General features: G+C 40.6%; 1 protein-coding gene and 1 long non-coding RNA gene across 3 annotated transcripts in view; one reads left to right on the forward strand and one right to left on the reverse strand.

Annotated features, from left to right (window-relative positions):
• The window catches only part of Lix1 (limb and CNS expressed 1), a 49,530-nt gene extending 28,720 nt beyond the window's left edge, over nt 1–20,810 (forward strand). Inside the window, exons 3-6 of the mRNA XM_004841725.3 lie at nt 5,581–5,721; nt 8,367–8,462; nt 18,231–18,308; nt 20,089–20,810. Of these exons, the coding sequence (XP_004841782.1) occupies nt 5,581–5,721; nt 8,367–8,462; nt 18,231–18,308; nt 20,089–20,376 (603 nt within the window). The 3' untranslated portion in view covers nt 20,377–20,810. The remainder of the gene's footprint in view (nt 1–5,580; nt 5,722–8,366; nt 8,463–18,230; nt 18,309–20,088) is intronic.
• The window catches only part of LOC110348514 (uncharacterized), a 70,303-nt gene that overhangs the window by 36,896 nt on the left and 10,923 nt on the right, over nt 1–22,484 (reverse strand). The window contains exon 1 of one of the 2 annotated variants that reach the window (XR_002393818.2): nt 12,144–15,275. The exons of the other annotated variant lie outside the window; for it this stretch is intronic. This is a non-coding gene — a long non-coding RNA (uncharacterized LOC110348514). Of the gene's footprint in view, nt 1–12,143; nt 15,276–22,484 lie in introns of those variants that run through there. 2 annotated transcript variants of the gene reach the window in all.

Raw genomic sequence — 22,484 nt, forward strand, 5'->3', positions numbered from 1 at the left:
GCGTAGAGCTCGGCCAGCTTAATATAAATGATTTCTACTCTTGTGTTTGGTAACTTCTTAAAATTGTTGAGCAGCCCTGTATAGTAGAATCCCAAAGCTCTTGGCTCCATATTTAACCAAGAGGTCATATCCAGCCAGAAGGGAACATTTCCTCCTGGAGATGACATTTCATCCCTGGTATAGTCATAGTTGGCCCTTCTTGCTCTATTTTCCTTCTGCCTACAGTCCAGGAGAGCATGAAAAGGAAAACAATAGGAAGGAGGAAGCTATTAATGTACTCATTGGCACATTTCCCTCAGTGAGCACAGTTTATTGTGACAGCATGTGCATCCTCCTTGGCCTTTTCTTCTGAATGAAGTCAAGTTTGTCATGTGGGGATAGAAGGAGACACTTTTGGAATCTTATGTCCAAATAACCCACAAAATATCAAAGTTGCAGCTTTGTCTGAAGTATTATACTGATTTAGGGAATTCTATGTGCCCTTAGCAAATTATATATCCTTTCTATTTCAAACTGCGTGACCATTTGTATGAAGAGCAAAATAACATAGTAATTAAAATCTGAACTCTCATGTCAGACAGACTTGGGTCTGAATCTTGTTTTGTTCACTTTTTAAATTGCATGACCTTGAGGTGTGTAACTTCTTTAAGCCTCTGTTTCCACAACTGCAAAATAAGGATAACAACAAAACCAGCCTCATAGGATCATTGTAATAATGAAACATGACAATAAACATAAAGTGCTTCGTGGAGCATCAAGCACATAGTGTCAGCAATGAAGATTCCTATTAATGAGCTCTCCCCCAAGGGTATGCTAAAAGAATTCTCAATAACCTGTGGTGAGCACAGACTTTGTAAGTTACCAACTGCTGCATAACAAATTACCTGAAAACCTACAAACATTTACTGTCTCACGCACCCTGAGGGTTGGGAATCTGGAAGAAGAAACTTAGTTGAGCAGTTCTGGCCCAGAGTCTCCTTGAGGTTGCAGTCAAACTGTCTTTGGGAGATGCAGTCATCTGAATGCTTGATCCAGTCTGGATTATCAGCTTCTAATCTCACTCAGGAGGCTGTGGCAGAAGGCTTGTTCCTTGTCTTGTTTGCCTTTCCATGGGGCTGCTCGTGACATGGCAGCTGACTTTTCTTCAAACAAGTGATCAAAGAGAGAAAGGAGAGCAGGGCCAAGATGGAAGCCACAAGATCTTTTATAAATGAGAACCACCATGTTCCACTGGCCATGCAGACCAAACCCGGTCCAGTGTATAAAGGACACAGGAGGATGTGAACTCCAGGCAGAGGGATTACTGGGGACATCTTGCAGGCTGGCTACCCCTGCCTTTAAATAGCTTTCCCAAGAAATGCCACGGTTGCTCTTATTTCTTTTTTCTGTCTTCCTTTTTTTTCTTTTTTTGCTTTAATTTTAGATTAGTCTGGAGACTTTGAAATGATTATAATGTTTATAATCTACCAGTAAATGAAAGGCATCTGAACACCAAGACGAATGTCTCAGTGGGGTCTTCTGGCCACTTGGAAAGCATGTGTCTTCACATGCCTGAGAAATCCACAGCTGACTTTGGTAAAATCTTGCCTACTAAATATTCCAGCTCGGCACTTTCACAAAGTGCAAAGGACAGAAGTTGTCTTTCTATATTAACAAGTAAGAATGGTTAGTGGGTAAGGCATAGTTTACAGATCTGTATTTATGATGGGGCCTGGCTAAAAGAAAAAAATAGCAGGAATTAACCATACAACAGGGGAAGCCTAATTCCAGCAGGAAGTTGCTTTGAAACAACATCATACTTCACTCGCTCCCCAACTGATGTCTTTGCAGGCTGGTTTGGACACCAATAAAATGTCCTGTCACTTGCCATATTTTATTTTCTTACAGTGTTTCCCACTGTTTGATGGTAACTCTAACTGCCTGTTCTTACAGCAGTCTCTGCACTCTGATTTAGCTACACCTTGGCGGCTGATGTGAGCTAAATTTCTTGCCCAAGTACTGGTGCTTATGGGTCTTAAAACATTCCTGAAAAGTACTTGTCTTGCAGAAATATAAAACAATAGCAAGAAAAGCCCTTTGATGACTCAGAAGTTATTTTATGTACTTATTAATTGGTACACTTTCTCCCCTGTTTTAAGGAAATATCCTGTACCCTGAAACAAAATATAAGTAAAGACATGTGTCTGCTTTAATACCTTGATACTGATTGAGTCTCAGTAGTCCTTTTCCATGCATTCTGGGTAAAGGCCCTTTGTGTTCTCTGGCCTGGCTGCACTTTGATGTCTGAAGCAGTGCCTTTTGGTTGTAAATGTATGTGGTACCTTTGATCTAGTGCTTAGCTGGTCTTATTTAAAAAAGATAGTTTCTTTTATCTAAGCAGTGTTTACTAGGCCTGTCTATCAAAGATGGTTTAAATTGCTGTTATTTAGATAGATAGCTGTTTAAGAGTGCCCTAGTCTGAATCTAATTCTCTACATTCCAAAACCGCAATAGCTCTCTTGTAGATTTTGTGAAGCTAAATTGCTATTAAAATGAGCTGCTGTTACAGATGTCAGGTAATACTTGCAAAAACTTTGTTTGCTTTTTAACGATTTTTCCAAAGAATAAAAATGTACCCGACATAGGCAAAGATGATCACATCAGAGAGTCTAAACATTATAGCTAGTTATCCCTCTGAAATCCAGGTTTTGATATACTCATGTTCCTGGGGTACATATACCATATAAGGTATATTGAAATAGGACCTTTTTTTAAAAAAATAAGAAGTATATATATTTCATTCTCTTTAAGAAAATCTCTTGAACATTTTATTTGGTGCTTTAGTCACTTGTTTCTGAGTTTCCTTGGCTGCTTTCAGTTATTCATTCAATAAACTATATCATCGGGGCAGGGGATATTAACTTTGCCCTTAGGGGGACTCACAACCTGGAAATGAAAGGGAGGCCAGAACTCTAGCAGTGACACTGCAGCATGGTCACTGCCCCTCGTGGACATCGTCCTTGCACCCTGGCATTGAGAATGATCAGGGAAAACTTCCCAAAAGAGGTGATATCCAAGCTTCGGTGAAGGGCTTCTGACTCAGCATTCAACATCCTGTGAATTCTCAGCCAAGCTCACAACAAAAGCAAACCATCTGTCCAGACCCTGTCTGGCTTAATACACGTGGCCCAAACCTTGCCAAAGTCTAAACTTTGAATTGTCTTGTTGCCTAAAGCTGTGCCCAAAGCCTTCTTGCTTGTCAGTCAACACCAAAGAGAGAAGCCCCAAACTGCTCTCCTTACATGCATTTTAGAACTTCAGCTCTATTTTTCACTTAGGCTTGTGTTGGTCAGTTTTTTGTTGCTGTGATAAAATACTTAAGAGAATCAATTTAGAGGGAGGAAAAGTTTATTTTGGTCCTGGTTTCAGAGGGTTAAGTCCATGGTCAATTAGATCTGCTACTTTTGGGCCTGTGATGAGGCAGGATAGCGTGTGGGAAGCATACAGCAGAGCAAAGCCACTCACCTCATGGCTGCCAGGAAAAGAGAGAGAGAGAGAGAGAAAGAGAGAGAGATATCTGGGAATCTGGGACCCTAACTTATCCTTCAGAGACACGTCCTCAGTGACCTTCCTTCCTTCCACTAGATCATACTTCCTTAGGGTTCCACTATGTCCCAATAGCGCCACAGGCTGGGGACCAAGCCTTCAACACACAGGCCTTTGGCAGGCATTCAAGATCCAAACTATAAAGAACTACAAAGCCAGGAATGGTGGTGCACACCTGTAATCCCAGCACTCAGGAGGCTGCGTCAGAAGACTGCAACAGGTTTGAGGCCAGACTGTGTTATATAGTGAGTTCAAAGCTAGCATGGAATACATGTGAGATCCTGTCTCAAGACCAAAACAAACAAAAAAACAAACAAAAGTATATGAGCACTGTGTTATCACCTAAAGCAGTTCCTTCTGCCTTTCATTGTTCAGGGAGGAAATCACAGGAGACCTGGATCTCAAGCTAGGTTTGTGGAGATGGGGAGGAGAGGCAGCCTCTGGAGGACATAGAGGCTCATGTTCGGAGTCTTCCTGGGGCAAGACAGAGAGGGCCAATGTAGGGCGATGGGGTGGGGTTGGGGATGTCCTGAAAGCAAACAGAGGGCTTTGCTGCTTCCTGTTGGTGATCTAGAGCTCTTGAAGTGGAGAAATCGCAAAACGAAGTGTAATTCTTGGTTACTCTTCTTCTTCTTTCATATTTGTTGCCAAGATAACCTGAGAATCGTGCATTTTAGGCAGTAGGATCCTTGCATGAGAAAATTAGGCCCCAGTGTTCAGGTGGCCCAGGTCTCCCAGCCACTCAGTGGTGGAGCCAGGGTGTCCTGGCTCATCCAATGGGGGATCCAGGCCTGGGGGTCTCTTTTGGGGACTTTTTTCTCACTAGGAGTCTTAGAGTCTACAGCCTGGGTTCAAAGGTGCCTATAAGAGAGAAGCCATTATACCATGGGCCCCCTAGAAGGTGTGGGCCCCAAGGACATCCCAGTTCTCGGAGGCTGCATCCCTCACTGGGTCCCACAGATGCAAACCAATGAGAACTTGAAGAATGGGAATAGTTAGCTCTTAGAAAAAGAAACAGAGGGGACAGAAAAAATTAGTCTATGTCATGCAGACTCGTGTGAACAGCTGGAAGACAGGCTAGGAGTATGGAGAGATGATATATTGGGGAACACTGAAAATTTTTTAACTAGTTATTAGTCACAGTGTCTAACTCTGAGACAGCCAAATGCAGTGTATCCTACCCAAACTTCATGGACTACCTGCAAAGTAGAAAGATAATCTCAAAATAATCAGATAAATGCTACTAGAAGGAAGGTGAGGATTATGTGCTGGAAAAGCAAAAAGAGTAGACAGCAGCAACACTGCCCTCACCTGGAGGCAAAAATTCGTAAGACAGGTATGTTCATTGAGAGGGTACCAGGTACAGGTAATCTTGGTGCTTTGTCTCTGTTACCTCTATCTTAATCTCAACCCTTTTATTATTCATATTTTACAAAGGAAGAAATTGAGGCACGAATTGACTAACTTGGTCAAGGTCTTAAAGCTAGTAAATACCTTAGCTGGAACTTGGATCCTAGGAGTCTGACTTCAAACTCTTAAGTTTTATTGTTCTAATTAAGTTATATTATATGTTATTATATAACATTGTATATTATCATAATGTAAGTAATTACTCTTATAAGTATCTCAGTTTACTTGTGTTTTTTTTTCTTATTTTTTTCTCTGAAATAAAGATTTTAGGATGGCCTCGATAATGAATGTAAATAACCTAGCATACAACAGTAGCCATTATTATTTTTATTATTATAGTATGCAAAGCCTTTGATCCATGACTGTGAAATAAGACAAAGAGCAACTGAAAATAACAAGACATTTGCATGGTCTCTACAGCTGAGAGAAAATCTGCATGAACTTCGGGGAGATTACCAACGGGTCTGAAAGAATAGGTGCTGTCAATAAATGCATAACTGGAAATGTCCAGGGACCCATTGATGCAGGGTTGAAAGGGCAAAAGGCGGAATCCTTTAGTGACTCCTTCTCTCCTTCCTTCTCAAGTGCTGCTTAAGTAGAGCTGAGGCCAGACGGGATGCAGCCAAAGTGGCCCTAATCAACTCCCTCTTCAATGAACTCCCCTCACGCAGGATCACCAAGGAATTCATTATGGAAAGTGTTCAGGAAGCGGTGGCCTCCACCAGCGTGAGTACCCACAATGGGGGAGGAGCGGGCTGTGCTGCGAACACTGAGGCATTGGAGCCTTGATAGATGATGCAGTGAGCAAATTCTGAACTTAAAAACATATGGGCTGTATTTTTGCCCTGTTAAGTCATCAGTTTTCAGCAAAAAAGAATACTTGATTTGAAATCATAAAACTGGAACTTGTTCCCCACTCTCTCTACACCTCAGTAATATTCTTCACTTCCCTGGATGACAATTAATCAAGCTTTAAATTGAGGTAGATAATTTGATCCATCTTGATTTGTTTATTTGAATGTCTGCCTTTTGAGGAGTGTTGATTCTTTTAGGGCCTAAGAATGCAAACAATTGAATGATGCTTTAATCTAGTGGTAAACTAGCTCCATTTATCCTGAACTCAACTAATCATAAAAATTATTTGAGGTACTTACTGAAAGTGCCAATTACCCAGTATACAATCTATGTTTTTAAGGAAGCACTGACTCTTTATTTCAGCCTGATTTGTGTTAGCTATTAGAATAATCATAGTTAGTATCAATTTACTTCTTTCAGAGAGCTTTGAAAATTTCCATAATGGACACAATTAAAAACAAAGTACTTTAAAAGCAAAAAGCCTCATGTTAGAAATTTAAATAGAACATTTTTTTCAGCATGCCAGCAATCCTGGATTATTTGTCCAATAACTCAATACTTCCAAACTACAAGCCACAAAGGAAGGCTGGGGCCCCCACCCATGACAGGTGTTGCCCTGTACATGCTCAAGGGGAGAGATTCGGCATTACCAGAGGAGTAGCTGCCTCTGGCCTGCCCTTAGCATGGATACACCCTATCTGACATTCTCCCTTCCTGTTTCTCTTAGTAAAACTGGAAAACTCTGTCTTTCTGGCAGAGCTGCTGATAATGAAGGAGCCATCATCTGACTATCATGACCCTCTCCTCATAAACGCTCTTATCACTTCCAGGAGAGATTGGGAAGGGGCTGGGAAAGGAGGCATTGACCTAGCAGGGCAGGCAGGGAGCTCTGCTCTGTATCTGGTCTGTGGATGAAAGGAAGCCTTTATTTTCCGGCCCTGTAAATTTCAAGTGCCTTTGAGGAAGAGAAGTTAGGAAAATGATGCCTGATTTATATAAGTGTGGAATTTACTCAGGAACAGGGAAGGGCCCTCAGTGTAAATGTAATTTATCATTTTTTTCATGGAAATTTCTAAGGAAAGAGAATATGTATGGCTTGCAAGCTTCTGGGTGGATTTCCTCTGGGATATTTAAAAAGCCAACATAAATATTTCAGCAGCAGTGTGTTAATGTTATTGCATTCAAAAGCTATAAATTTGCTGCTATTTGATGCTGCCAGTTGTTTGTTCAGTCTCACAGGATCGCCACGGCCCACCTTCCCAGGAATCCGAGGCCATGGGATAGTGAAGGAAACCCAGATGCCATTCCAGAGCTTATGGTAGCTTCTTGCATTGCTCCCCACAACCAAACTGAAAGGGAATTCACATCTACCCATCACACACACACACACACACACACACCCACCTTGCTTTCTAAAGATGAAGTGGTTGTTGTAGTCAGGGTTTAATACAGGCCACATAATTTATAGGATTATTTTATAATATTCATCCAAAAAGTCAAATGCAGAGGAGTGCAAGATATCTATCCACACGCTGGAGACCCAAAGAATCCAGCTGAGGGCCTGGATCCTCTGTTAATCCAGCTGGAGACCTACAGCCCCTAGAAATGTCTCATGCAAGTCCATATGCAGGATCTGTACTGGGAAGGCCCAAAGGCCAGTGGTGGAAACTAGAAAGCCTGTGCCAGCGGGGTGCAGGATCTGTGCCACCAGGCTGAGGGATCTGCACTGGAGCCAGGCAGTGACGCTCAAGGCGAAGACCAGAGCTCCCCTGACGAGAACATCAGCCATCCCGGGTGACAGTGAGGACCTGAGCTCCTCTGACCATGAGAACAGGGGAATTCATATCAGAAAAACCAGCTGAAACAAGCTTCTCTGGGAAAATCAATAGCATCCAATCTTCCCCTCCCGTTGTCCTTTTTTGTCATTTTGGCAACAATCTTCAGGTGGGTCTTCCACGCCCAGAGCCACACTGACTCAGTTCAGCTGGGCGTTCCAAGTTAACCATTAGTTAATCCAGCATGGTGGTCCAAGAGTGGAAAAAATATATAACCAAAATCTATGTCTCCAGTCCAAACATCACCCATATTATGAAAAGATAAAATATAAGTGGCCAGTACAACTGGAGTCTTTTTTCCATGTCCATAATTTTGCCTGTGTATCATTGAAATTAGAGCACAATCAGTGTTTAAGATTTCAGTTAGCCCTAAGACCATCATCACCAAAAACCCTGTGCAGTGAAAACAGGAATTTCTGATCGGGAATAGTAATTCTATCAGCAAGTATATGCTCAATGAACATTCCAGTCAAAAGCTAGATTCAAATTGATTATGAGATCCTCTTTACTCTGAGTCATGGTGAGATTAAGAATTTTACCCCAAATCAACCGGAGACTTAATTGTAGCGTGAACACCATTAAGGTTAGGCCAGCAGTGGAAGACATGCTATGGCCACAGGATTAATCCTTGACCACTCACAGAAAATATTAGTAACACTTTCTTCTGCTGTCCTTCTCAAGGGCACTTTAGATGATGCGGATGATCCCAGCACGAGCATCGGCGCCTATCACTACATGCTGGAGTCAAATATGGGGAAGACCATGCTGGAGTTTCAGGTACCTGGCTTCCGGCTATATGTTTATCTGGTTACCTAATTTAGAAACTGACTTCTATTCCAACAATATACTTTTTAATTCAACCCTCCTAGAATCCAGCACAGCAACCCCATTTTTGCCACCTTTCAGAAAAATAAAACAAAGCTGGGTGTGCTGCTGGCACAAGCTCGTCATCTCAGCATTCTGGGAAGCTGAGGCAGAAGGATTGCAGGTTCCAGCCCAGCCTGGGAAATTTAGAAATTTAGTGAGGTCTTGTCTCAAAATTTTAAAAAATAAAAGCCCTGGGTTCAATCCCTAGCACCTAAAATAAAATATAATACAATAAAATAAAAGCAGCAGATGGGACAGGACACAATCTTTGCTATTATGAATGGAAGTACAGTACTTAAGTCTAAGAAACAAGTGAGGAGAAACTCCAGTCTTATGACACCATAACACTTTAATTTTTCAGTACAACCAAATCAAACAGTCGTGACCACCTGGTTCTTAATTTTTAGAAGTCATAGTGAAGGTTTCCACAGTATTCATTGAACAATACTCTTTCAGTTCTGATGCTTCTATTAAACAAGATCTGCTTCCGCTTATCATCAACCAAAAAAATAAAAATAGCAACTGTAATCCTTTCCCATGCTCTGCTGATGAATGATAACAGCTGAGAAGCTACATTACCTATCACAGTTGACCCCAGATTTATGATGGTGAGAAAGCACACTTATAGAACCATTCTGTTTTTCTATTTCAGTACTCTTGTATGAGGTATACAACACTTTATTATAAAATAGGCTTTGTGTTAGGTGATTTTGTCCAACTTCAGGGAAATGTAAGTGTTTGAATATGTTTAAGGTAGACTAGACTGAACTGTGATGTTCAGGTAGTTAGATGTATTGAGCCCATTTCTTTTTTTTTTTAATTCTTTTATTGGTACATTTTAGGTATACAATAGTTTACATTTATAAAAACAAAAAAAAACCCAGGCCGGGGATTTAGCTCAGTGGTTTCGCTGTCTGCTGCGCAAGCGCAAGGACCCGAGTTCGATCCTCGGTACCAAAGAAAACCCCAAAACAAAACAGTTTACATTTATCACTGGGTGCTTGTACCCGTACATGATGTATCTTAGTTCTTATATTTTCCCCCAGTACCTGTGCGCCCTTCACGCCCCTCCACCCTTCCCTGTTTACATAGATTTCATTTCCATTTTTTTTCTTTTCTCATAATTTTTCCTTTCCCTTCTTTCCTTTAGTCCATTTCTGACTTAATGATACTTCTAACTTATAATGGATTTATCAGAGAATATCCCCATGGGCAAGCGGAGGTTCAACTGTATTTGCAAAGTCACTAATTACATGAATAACAGTAATATTAATAGCTAGTGCTTATTAGATGGCTCCTTTGGCATGATGCTTAGCATTTAACATGTTTTATCATAATTTAACACAACAACCATGTGAGTTAGATTTTATGAAATTCCCATGTTAGTGGTTTTGCTTTCCAGCATCAGATTCATTTATTTATCTTATAAGTTCTTATAAAGTTAATTACCATTTATACTGATTAACAATCACTCGAATAGGCAAAAGTCACATATAACACATAAGACAAGTATATTATCTCAAGGTACACTTTTAGATACATTGCATGTTATTACTGAAAGAAGTTTGTCATAGCTTAGCAAATGGCAGAGCCAGTGTTCAGTCCTGGGCATTGCCATCTCACTCTTATCCTCCATTAGGTTGAGTAGAGGAAAATGTAGAAGTCACTGGGTAGGAAATGTGTGTCCCTCTAACTAAATTTGAATGCAGATGAACATCCAAAAACATGCTATATTGGTAGAAATCAATGTGTAATATTATAAACAAAAGTCTTTAGCCCAGTGATTGTATTTTCTTAGTTAGATTCCAAGAAGTAACCAGAGATTATAGTTAAATCCAAGAAAAAAACTAGAGATATAAAGTCTCATGAACATGAATATATTTAATAGCGTTTCTTTTTTTTTTTTTTCAACCGGGGATTGAACTCAGGACCTTGTGCTTGTGAGGCAGGCAGCAGCATCACTGAGCTAAATCCCCATGAATATACTGTCATGGTATAATTTACCATGGTGCTGCAGTTGAGGTCTGAAGCCACCAGCTTTCAAATGCCTTCATGCATTCAGACCTTTTCCTGACCAATGGCATAGCCATTTCTCATATACATGTGTCCTTTCTGCTCATTTTTCAAAAACTGGTATTTTTCTTTATTCCTTCTCCATATGATTGAAGCAAAATGCTTTCTCCATTTTGTATCTTGATCTACATCTAGATCATCTAATTTTCTCAGTAGGTGGAGATGAACTCACAGACCTCTGATACAGGCTGTCTTGGCTCACAAAGTGTCCTGATCCCTAGGCCCCAGTCTCTGGAGTGGATAAGGCCATGTGTAGCTCAGTGGTTCTGGCCCAGGCTCTGGAGTGGACTGGCTGGTTTTAGCCTCTGTTCCTGACCTCTGAATCTGCTTCCTTGTTTGTATGTAAATCAGTACTTCCTGGTGCCAGGGTGAGAATTCATGGGGCACTATGAGAAGAGCCTGGGCCAGTGGTGGCAAACCTATGGCACGCATAGGCTGCTTGTATCATTGAAAGCTCTAAAAGGTTTGCCATCGTGGGCCTCACCAGTGCCTGCCATATGATAAATGCCCCACAGAGGCTAAGCATCATTGTTCTATGTATTTCGAGGGAGGCAAATGGCACAAAAGAAAACACATATTTCAAAATCAGCTGAGCTATGTGTGAATCCTGTCCCTCACTTGCCACCTGTGAGCTTGCCCATTCTGAGATTGGTTTCCTATCTATAAAATAGATAAAACAATGCTCACTTATAGGATTAAATAATGTGACCCTTACAAAGCAGAGAACGTCATCTTTCCTTCCCACTAGGAAGAAAATCATTTATTTTACTTCTTCCCTTTAAATCCCATCAAAAGAATATTGTACTGCTTTTATGACACAATGACTAATCCCTGCCTGGCCCACTACACAGTTGCTTGTATGTGACTTAGTAGCTATTATCAGGAAAAAATGATTTTTGAATGTGATTGAGTTAGTCTGCCAAAGATGAATAAGGTGAGAGTAATTAATAATAATTATAAAGTGTTACTAAAATCCCTTCCAAGAACTATGAAAGGCTCTACTCAAGCTCATCTTAGTCATAGTTTAAGCATTTTGCTTTGGGCTGTGTGTTCTCTGTGTGGTAAGGTATTTATGAATGTGAAATAACAATTTGAATCATACGTAGAAATGCCTCATACGTTCTCATAAAGGACGCTGGGTTTCAGATGGGGACCAAGGAAGGAAAAGATGTAAAGGCAGGGAAAAATCCAAGCCCTCAAACTGCAGGCGAGACGTCAGCAACTCAACACGGGGTTTCAGGAGCACCGGGCTTCTCCCTCCTTCCGCCTGCAGGGCCGGGACTAAACGCATCAGTAGATGTCTGCACCTACTGGGAGCGGACCAGACCCCGGGGGAGGGGGGCTCTGCACAGGCGCAGCAGTTTGGTGCCCTTGGGGGGTCGTGGGCGTGTGTTTGTGTCTAGGGATGGATACTATTTCGTAGAAAAGCAGGGTGGTGTATCCTGACGGCCCTCAGGCTTGCACGGAAGGGGGTCCTACAGCTGGCTGGGGAGGAAACGAGATAGGGCCTCTGCTTACCTTTGCGTCGTGGGCGGGAAGTCCAGCTGCTGCTTTGAGGTAGCCCCGCTGCAGAGATAACTGCCTGCTGTTTGGGGGAGGGACGGGAGCAGCAACCAGAGCTGGGTCTTGTCAAGGTCAGATTCTAGGCAGGCTTTGACTGAAGCTGGTTAATATATTTATTCTGAAGCCTAATGCAATCCAAGAAAGAGTTGTTTATTTACATCTTTGCTAAATTCTCCAGGTCACCTTTTAAAACCTCATTCCATAAACAAATTTCCTTTTAGATCCATTCTCTTGGGTGGGGAGATGGTGCCCACCTGTTTTTCAAGTTCTCCATTTACAGTGTTTGTTTTTCTTATTTCTGATGAATCACAGAACCAAGCCAGTCTCTCAGACAAAGTTCCAGAGAAGAAGCAGCGAGCATTTTCAGCCTACAAAATAGCTGAAAAGCCAAACACTGTCTCACAGGAGGCAATGAGGGGCGGAGCCTGAGGACAGAGCCTGGTTGTTGCCAGTTTAAATGGAGTGAATGACAAAATAAACCCGGAAAGCTGCGGAATGAGAACTGCAACTGCAATTTTATTTTCCATTCAATTTTAAATTTACTTTGCTGATCAGACAGAACCAGCTGTGTATTTTATGGAGCTTGGTGTAAAATAAAAACGCAGAAGCCTTTGTTCCAAAGCTGTTCAGAGCTGACCTTGGTGGTGCATGCCTATAATTCCAGCTCTCTGGGAGGCTGAGGCAGGAAGCTCCCAAGTTTGAGCCCACTCTGCACAACTGAGTGATTTAGCAAGACCCTGTCTCAAAAAACAAAACGAAACAACAGCAAAATAAAACTTTAAAGAACCTAAAAAATAAATAATGGCTGGGATTGGGAAGTAGTGTAATGTCAAGGCCCTAGGTTCAATTTCAAGCACTGGAAAAAATACAGTATTAAGAATTTCAGTACTGTGGAGTAGTAAACCAAGTTCAGCGTTTACTCACCGACCTCACGGTCCTGACACAGAGTTGGCCCTGAGACCGACCCAGCAAAAGGGCTCAAACTATATAGCCACAGCCCCAGCCCGGGTAGTCGGTCACTTGTTTCTGGCACAAAATTGAAAGGGACGCTGAACAACTCAGGGATCGAGATAGACAATATAATACAATAGTTTAATAACTCAAAATGAAGGCAAAAAATTCCTGATAAACAAGGCCAATAAAAGCCCCTAATGGTGCAGGCACCGCCCAGTTCGGCTGACTGACACCTTTCCTCCCTGCCCACCAGGCTCCTGGGTCCACCCACAACGCCAACAGCGGCACCGGGACTGCACTGCGGGCTCTCCAGGGAGAACGCGAGATGATAAATCTAGGCCGCAGGGCTGACGGTGAAAGAAGGGAGTGGTCCCTCATCCAGGGCCCGCCCTGTGCCCGTCTGCCATGACGCAAGGACTCGCTGGGGCTGGCCGTGAGCTCAGACAGCTTTGGGACAGTTTGAAGATAGTGAACTTGGTTTTGTGAAGGGAAATAAAGAAATGGGACCAGAAGTACGTGGAAGTACATGGAAATATGTACTTTATGTAATGATGATGTAAAGTGCTTTGAGATCCCTCCGAGTAGGACAACATCTAGATCACAATATAACTTAAGAGGATGAGAAGGAGGTTGTCTTCCCTATAGAATTTTAGAAACCAGAGCCACTCTGAGGGGGAAGCAGTTGTGTGGCTGCAGAGAAAACGCTGCTTTTTGGTGGGATAGTGATTTAGACCATCAGAGGCAGGGAGCCAATGGCCCTTGTCCTGAACACAACAACAATCAAGTCCTTTTGGGGAATTCTGTAAAGATGAAGTTTGTCAAGGGGGATGACAAAGATTCCAATTCTATTCACAGTATAACTACAGATTCTAAAGTCTTCTGGGAATTTCGGGGGAATGGCAGCAGTTCAACTGGAAGGGGCAGCTGGTAGTGTTTCAACAGGCATAGGCTGCCTGTACTTCTAGCACGCTGGAAGGCTAAGGCAGGAAACTCACAAGTTCAAGCCCAGCCTGGGCATCTAATGACTTATCGAAACCCTGTGTCAAAATAAAAATAATAAATAAATAAAAGGGGTCAGGGAGGTAGCTCAATATAAAGGCTCTGGGTTCAATCCCCAGTACTAGATGTAGGGAGTAGAAAAAGAATAAGTCCAGAAGATCTTGAAGGAGCAAGAGTACATTTTTAAGGCAACAACTGCCAACGGATGGAATTAATAGCTCTGTTAACAATAGGCTTTTTCTCCAGTAGGCCACAGAGATCCTCCAACAATGCCAGGATGGGTACTGGGACCCACGTTATAAACACAGCTGTCAACTTCACATCGGGACTGGAGGAGTTGCTCAGTAGGAGAGGGCTTGCCTAGCATGCGCAAGGCTCTGGGATCAATCTCCAGAACCACAAAACAAACAGGCATGCACGCACGCACGCAAGCTTTCCATAAAAATTTTGGAGGGGAAATCAAGGGGAGGAATGGGGTATTTATCTTCTTTTTAAAAAAGACGGGCCATACAAAGAGAACATAACATCCTTACAAAACATGAAACCCAAAGAAATTTCTTAGTTGCAAATATTGGCCCTCCAATTGCATCATAGGTCTTGTTCTGGCTACAGAATGTTCCGTGGGTAGGTTTGGGGGTGTGGTGGGAAGGGTGGCGTGAATTTACCCTCCTGAGCCACGGGGCTACTTTGATGGAAAGATTGAGAGCACAGTGGTGAGAGCTTAATTAGGCAAGGTTCAGTTTAAGGAACAAAGCTTTCCCACTCTTCCGTATTATATCTCGAAGTGATGAAGTGAAAACCTGGACAGGTCAGGGAGAATAGGATCCATGAGAGGGTGGCTTCCCTGGGCATTAGACCCAGGCCCCTGGGCAGACAGTGAGGTCTCTGCCTGGGGCAGAAGGAGCAACTCAGCTGAAATTCATGTTGTATTTTAATTAATGGAAACAATTGATTTTACTTTTACTGAGAACTCTTTGGGTTCCTGGGGTGCTTGTTGTGCAGTAGACAAAGCACTAAACTTGATTTCAGGTGGAGAGGAAGAAAAGCACTTGATTGTATGGCAGTGAGGGGCTGGGGATTTAGCTCAGTGGTTCCGCCGCCTGCCTCACAAGCTCAAGGACCAGAGTTCGATCCCCGGTACCAAAAAAAAAAAAAAAAGAGATAGATTGTATGGCAGTGTTAGACAGGAGGATAATACTGCTTGCTTCTATGATGATCTTATAGCTTTATACTTTATTAGATAATTTTAAGATGCCTTTAATTTAAGACTATGTATCATCTGATTTTCCTAATGAAAACCCTTTCCTGGACAAGCAGAGGTAAAGATAGTTAAATAAAAGTCAGCTTTTGGGATAGACAGTAGGATACTATCTAAATGTTAAATTTTCATAACTATTTCATGAACAGGAAGCTCCTTAATTATACTGAGTTATTTTCCAATAATTATGTGGTTGTGGTTATGCTATTATTAATCCTTAATAGATGTTTTTCTGACAAAAACAAAGAAAGACAAAAAAAATAGTAGACAGGGAGATAGATCTTTTGCAAATGGGAAGGGAACCTAGAGATGCAGGGAGAGGGAATGAGGGGAGAGGGAGAGGGCGTTATGTACATGTGCCAGCTCCCCATGATGAATGTAACTATGTACCACAAGTAGGTACTCACTAAAATAAAAAAAAATTTTAAGTTAAAGACAATTCCTCTATATGTGAAACTTAAGATAAATTCAGCGGAACATTGCTAGCTCTAATCACATCAGGAAAATAAAAATCTCTGCTAGGTTGCCACATCTTGGCTTGCCCTTGATCTCAGGCAGGAAAAGGAAAAATTGAGCCCATAGGATTGCTGCTATGCTCAATGCCATTAGATGTGGAAAGCAGCGATATACTTAATGGCAATATAACCTATTGTCCACATTTTAAGGCATTCTTTTTGACTGAATTTATAAGTTTACGGTTTCTGTGGTTTGTCCATTTATATGTTTTATATCGTCAAAGATGAAATTATAACAAATTTAGAGAATGAGTTGGCTTTTATTTGCGATTGTAGAATCAGGGATGACTTCATCCCATAAAATAAAATGAATGTTCCAATAAGCTGAGCAAAGAGGGTTGGATTTATAGGCAGAAAAGGGCTGAAGAAAGCAGAAACAGAATAAAAAGTTACTTTCTTATTAAGGTTAAAGCAAAGGGGACTTCTTTAGCATAATGGCTAACACCAGGGATTTGACTGGGTTTTTTCTGTGCCGTTCTCATTCTCCTCATTTTTGGGAAGGTCAGATAAGCAACTTAGTTTCACCTTACTTTTATGGAACATTAGCATGCGTGACTCTATTTTGATTTGGTCTGTGCAGGAGCTGAGTCCAAACCATGACTTCCTATAAATTTTATTTTAAAATATTTACATATGTATATTGGGCTTAAATTTTTAAAGCTTAAAGTTTTTCCTTTAATATGCAATGTAGTCACATACTTGAAAGTTCAAAAAGTTATCTAAAAGATCATCAGAGGGAGCAGGAGGTGTAGCCCAGTGATAGAGCACTTGCTCTTCTTTGGCATCTACAGGAGTCTGGGTTTGATCCCCAGCAAAACAAACCTTAAAAAGCAGAAGGAATTCCTCTTACCTCTGACCTCCGGGCATACATTTTTTTATCCCTAGAAACAATAAATGTTGTCATATTCTTTTTGCTTGTTTTTTATTTTTTTGTTTATTTGTTTGGTTTGGTTTTGGTGCTGGGGATTTGATTTAACTCAAGACCGCATGCATTCTAAGCACACCTGAGCTACTCTGGCCCTATTACAGAATTATCCTAGACATTTACAAGCAAATATGTGTATAAAGGCCTTCTCTTCTGTTTAGATCAAAGAGTAGCACAAAGTATGCACTGTTATATACTTTGTTTGTGTTTCAACATCATACAGTTCTTTATATTAGAACCCAAAGAGTAGTATCAGCATTTGTATATGCAAAGTATTTAGTACTGTGGATGTATTATTTCTGGCAGTTTCAAAAAGTGATACAATGTATAGCCTTGCCTGTACATTATTCTCAGATGTGCTAGTATATTTAGATGACCTCTTGGGTGCACAATTACTAGAGTATGCATTTTTAATACTGAAAAGTAACTTGCAAATTTTTGTCATTTCATTATACAAGTACAGATATAGCAAGGGACTGGAGGATACATTCTCTAGGAGACTTTGCAAAACATCCCAAAGAGTACTTTTTGTTTGCCTGATATATTTGGGGATCAGAGTTCTGCCTTGCTGAAGCCTTAAGTGACATACGTTTCTTCTTCAAAATTAACGACAGGTAACAAATGCTGGCAGGGATGTGGAGAGAAAGGAACCCTTCTCCATTGTTGGCGGGAGTGCAGACTGGTGCAACCACTGTGGAAATCAGTATGGAGATACCTCAAACAACTAGGGCTGGAAGTCCCATTTGACCCAGCTCTTCCCCTGCTGGGTATTTTCCCAAAAAAATTAAAAGAATCATACCACAGAGATATATGTCTACCCACGTTTATTGCGGCACAGTTTATAATAGCTAAAGCTTGGAAACAGCCCAAATGCCCATCAACTGGAAACTGGATAAAGAAGATGTGTTATTTCTATAAAATGGAGTACTACTCAGCCATAAAGAACGAGAAACTAGAGTCATTTATTGCTAAATGGATGCATATTGAGGCCATACTCTTAAGTGAAATAAATAAGACACACATGTATAAATACCGAATAGTTTCTCTAGTGTGAGAAACTGAGAGTGTAAATAAGGACTAAAAGGATTAATAACTAATAACTGACACTTTGAAATAGGAAAAGGTCCAAAGGGGTAGGGGTGGTGGGAGGAGATGGGGAAAGGGAAGAATGGAAAGGAAAAATTATGAGAAAAGAAAAAAAAAGGAAACGAAATCTATGTAAATAGGGAAGGGTGGAGGGGGTGAAGGGCGCACAGGTAATGGGGAAAAAAATAAGAACCAAGATACATCATGTACAGGTACAAGCACCAAATGTACCAATAAAAGAATTTAAGCAAAAAAAAAAACAACAAAAAAAAAAACAACTAATGACAGGTATTTGTGTTTTACAGGAGCTGATGACTATTTTCCAGCTACTGCACTGGAATGGAAGTCTAAAAGCTCTCCGTGAAACAAAGTGTTCTCGACAGGTGAGATTTTCCATTTAGACCAGGTTGGTGCTGTAGGAACTAAGCAAATGATTCATCATCTTCCTAAAATGATGTCTTTAATTGGGGCATTTCTCTATGTAAATGTGCTTACATCTTGAGAGCAGAGGGCAAATGAAGAACTACACGTACAGAGCAGTTGAATGTGGAACTGACCAAGTATATACACTCAGAATATTGGCATGGGACGCATGTAAACACTTGTGCTGAATGCAGAAGAGGGCAGTCATTAAGAGGAGGAAGAAAGCTGAGAATGCACTGATTCTGAAACCTGCTCCCTGAAGATGGGCAAATATTTCCCACTGCATCAAAAGTCCCCAGTGGGCAACAGAAATGATCTGAAGTTGGACAAGGTGGAATTTAATCACCTCAGTTTTTTGACTTAGAAGTTTTTCTTATTTTTGAGAGACAGGGTCTCCCTATTTCCATGGTACTTATGGGGAACACCCTTCCCTACTTTTTAATAGTAAATGAAAATCTTTCCTGCATATTTAATGGTTTCACCTGCTGTCTTCCAAGATTTGACTTCTCTAAACCCACCAGTTTGAAGACAGTAGTTTATTTTTGAGAATTTCTTAACAGGAATTTGTGTGAGGAACAAAGCCTCTATTAGTCAGCAGGATGAGGGCAGATGAAAGAGTTTTTTCCATTCATTGCAGTCCCTGGAGTTGTAAGTTGTTCTTTGCATGGAAAGCCTGGCTTTCAAAATGTCAAAGATGGAAAAGAAGTGAGTAGCTAACAATGGCTTTGACTATTTTTTTTCTTTCCTTTGATTTTACAAAAAGGCTTTGAAATATGCTGGATTGGTTATAAACACTTTTCCATGATTGGTTTTAATTTGTTAAGGTCATAAATAAATACCATATGTTCTTAAAAATAAAAATAAACAATCCATCCACTCCACATGATCAAACCTATATATGACAGTATGATGTAGTGACAATTTTTCATAGAAGAAATAAAAGTTATGGCTAATTTTTAATTTTTGGCAAAAGTAAAAGACAATGTGTGGTGAAAGTATCATAATGATACCAATAATGATAATGTCTACATTCCATAATATATTTTAAAGTCATTTCTGTAGTTATGGTAAGCCATTTGGACTATCATCTTCCTGATGCTAACAACACAGCATCTAGGAAGTTGACATTCCTCATTTCTAAGTCTTGTTCTGAAGTCCCCCTTGACTAAAGATTTTCCGCTTTCTACAATAGGAGCGACCAAACCCATTTTGCTCTAATTCCCCTCCTTGGATATTTCCCTTTTTCTATCTGTCAGAGGAAATAATGCTAGGCAGAAGAGTCCCATAAATAAATGGTATAATGGGCCGGGGATTTAGCTCAGTGGTTTCGCTGCCTGCTGCAAACCCGAGTTTGATCCCCGGTACCAAAAAAAAAAAATGGTATAATATTCAGAGCACTTATTAGTTCAGTGGTACCATGCCTGCCTCTTAAGCACAAGGTAGGTCCTGAGTTCAATTCCTGGTACTGAGGGAAGAAAAAGAATATATTTTCAAAGAAAAGTTTGTGTTTTCTGGAGACACCCTGCAGTGTTTCTGTGAACATCATTCTCATTAACAGTGGTATGTTTTGACTCAACCTGGGGTGACTTGCTTTGCCCATCCTTTCCATTAAAACTGTCAGTGGGACTTGGTTAGAGTCTGTGAACGTCAGAGGCTTGGTGGTGGTGGCACAGGAGGCCACGTGCACAGTTGCCATTGTTGCCCTTTCCTGACGCTGAACTTTTGTTTCTTGGCCCCCAGGAAGTCATCTCCTATTATTCCCAGTATTCCCTGGATGAAAAGATGCGCAGCCACATGGCCCTGGACTGGATCATGAAGGAGCGGGAATCACCTGGAATTCTCTCCCAAGAGCTACGAATGGCCCTGAGGCAGTTGGAGGAAGCCAGGAAAGCAGGCCAAGAACTGCGATTTTACAAAGAAAAGAAAGAAATTCTGAGCTTGGCCCTGACTCAGATCTACAGTGACCCAGACCCTTCTTCGCCCAGTGACGACCAGCTGAGCCTTACGGCCCTGTGTGGCTATCACTAACAAGGCCAGGTCCCAGGTGCCCGGATGCCACCCTTGGGAAACTCCATGAAGAGCTTCTCAGAGGCATTAGCATCACTAGCTATGGTCTGCAGCTGGACTGACCCCAGGCATGCATTCCATTCTCAGAATTTGAGAGTTGCAGGACTCTTACCAAACCCTGTGTCTCACTCCATCCATTTTCCCATCACACTCTCAGCAGAACCACCTCAGAGTGAAAGGATGAAAACAAGATGGGTTGAAAATAGTTTCCAGGGCTGGCTCCACTTTAAAGCCTAGCTGGCATGTGCCTTGCTGGATTTTAAATGTTGTTTCCAAGAATGGGCCATTGTAGCACCCCCCTCCCAAATAAAACCCAGCCTCCAGGAGTAGGAGAAGTAGCATGATGACAATTTTTAAGTACGTGGGATTAAATAAACAATATGGATTTAACAAAATATATACAAGGGTCAGAGTCTTGTTCTAATTTCTGAAAGCTAAGTGATAGTTTATACTCAGGTATAATCCAAGGGATTTCACTAGCAAAGATCTCAAGTGGCAATAGTATGATAGACTTAGAAAAGTTAAATTTGGATTAAAATTCCATTGTCATAATGTTTTAAAAACATATTCTTCCATAAATGAGTATAAATATTACGTATTATATTAATCTCACTCTTACTCCTCAAGAAGAATTAACGTCCAGTTTCTATGAGTCTTGCAGTTAATGTTCATTTTAAATTTTCAAATAGATAACTTGAATTAATTTAGTTTTATTTTTGCCGTTGGAGACATACATCTATAATGGAGAAAATTAATCACATTTTAAAGATTAAAACATTTTGAAAAAGCATTAGCATATAACAAAGTGTTTGCTTATGATTGATTTCACAGAGATTAGACAGGGAATCTAGCTGTTTGTTGTTCAAGATCATAAGAAATCAGTAGTTCAAATTAATAACATTATTAAGTTTAAGTCCTTGGAATCATCTTTGAAGGAGCAATAGGACACTGCCATCTCTGTTTGAGCCATCTCTAAGTGTCAATCAACTGATTAGAAAATCAAAATTGCATTTAAGAATGACATTAATGTCAATTTTCATAGCTCATAGGAGTTGCCGCATCTATAACATAAAAAGGATTACTCTGATTTCAGTCCAATAATTTAAATTAAACAGTTTTCTCAATTTTAAAAAGTTTCAGCTGGGTGTGGTGGCACATTCCTGTCATCCCAGCATTCTGGGAAGGCTGAGGCAGGAGGATCACAAGTCCAAGCCCAGTCTGATCAATTTAGTGACTTAGTGAGGCCCTGCTCAGGGAAAAAAAAAATTAAGAGGGCTGGGAGTGTAGATCAGTAGGTGAAGGTCGATTTAAGTCCACAATACTGAAAAAGTTTCTTTTTCTTCTTGTTTATGCAAATGCAAACTAACTTTTCTAAAAGCTAAACCATTAAAATTACACTACAGCTTACAAATATGATATTTTAACCTTATATCTAAATATGAAGGAAGATTATTGCCACTCCTTAAATCTTCATGGAAACTATTGTGTGCTGATCACATATTTTGGAATTAGCCTTGACAATGAAAAGTTATGCATAAAATTTCTCACACCAGGAGAAAATTTAACTACATAATGCCTCTACACTAATATCTTGAAAAGGTAATCATATGTAATATTACATAAATGTTATCCTAAAATATTATTTTAAGGGGCAAGGATTTAGCTCAGCAGCACTGCACTGAGGTCCTAAGTTTGATCCCTGGTGCAAAAAAAAAAATTATTTTAATAAAAGTCACATTTGTCCCCATAATGAGCTAAAATACCACCAAGAAGATAACTTTAATCACTTATATTCCTGAAAAGGATTTAGGATTAATTTTGATGAATAAATTTTAAAGGAAATTTTCTATTAAAATAATTTTTTATAAAATCATTATTCTTTACATTATCAGTTCAAAAAAGTCACACTTTCCTATGTTGGATGTGATTAAGTCAGGGAACCCTTTCATTGCATTTGTAGCCTTTGGCCATGGCCACATCAAATGGACACCACTTAATTAGGTGCAGGGTTAGGGATCAGATGAAATAACATCAAATTTACCTTCTGCCTTATAATTAAAAACTATTCC

This window comes from Heterocephalus glaber, unplaced genomic scaffold (genome assembly GCF_053883595.1).
Source record: "Heterocephalus glaber isolate CG9 unplaced genomic scaffold, H.glaber_assembly_v1.0 deba00001465, whole genome shotgun sequence".
Lineage (NCBI taxonomy): Eukaryota > Metazoa > Chordata > Mammalia > Rodentia > Bathyergidae > Heterocephalus > Heterocephalus glaber.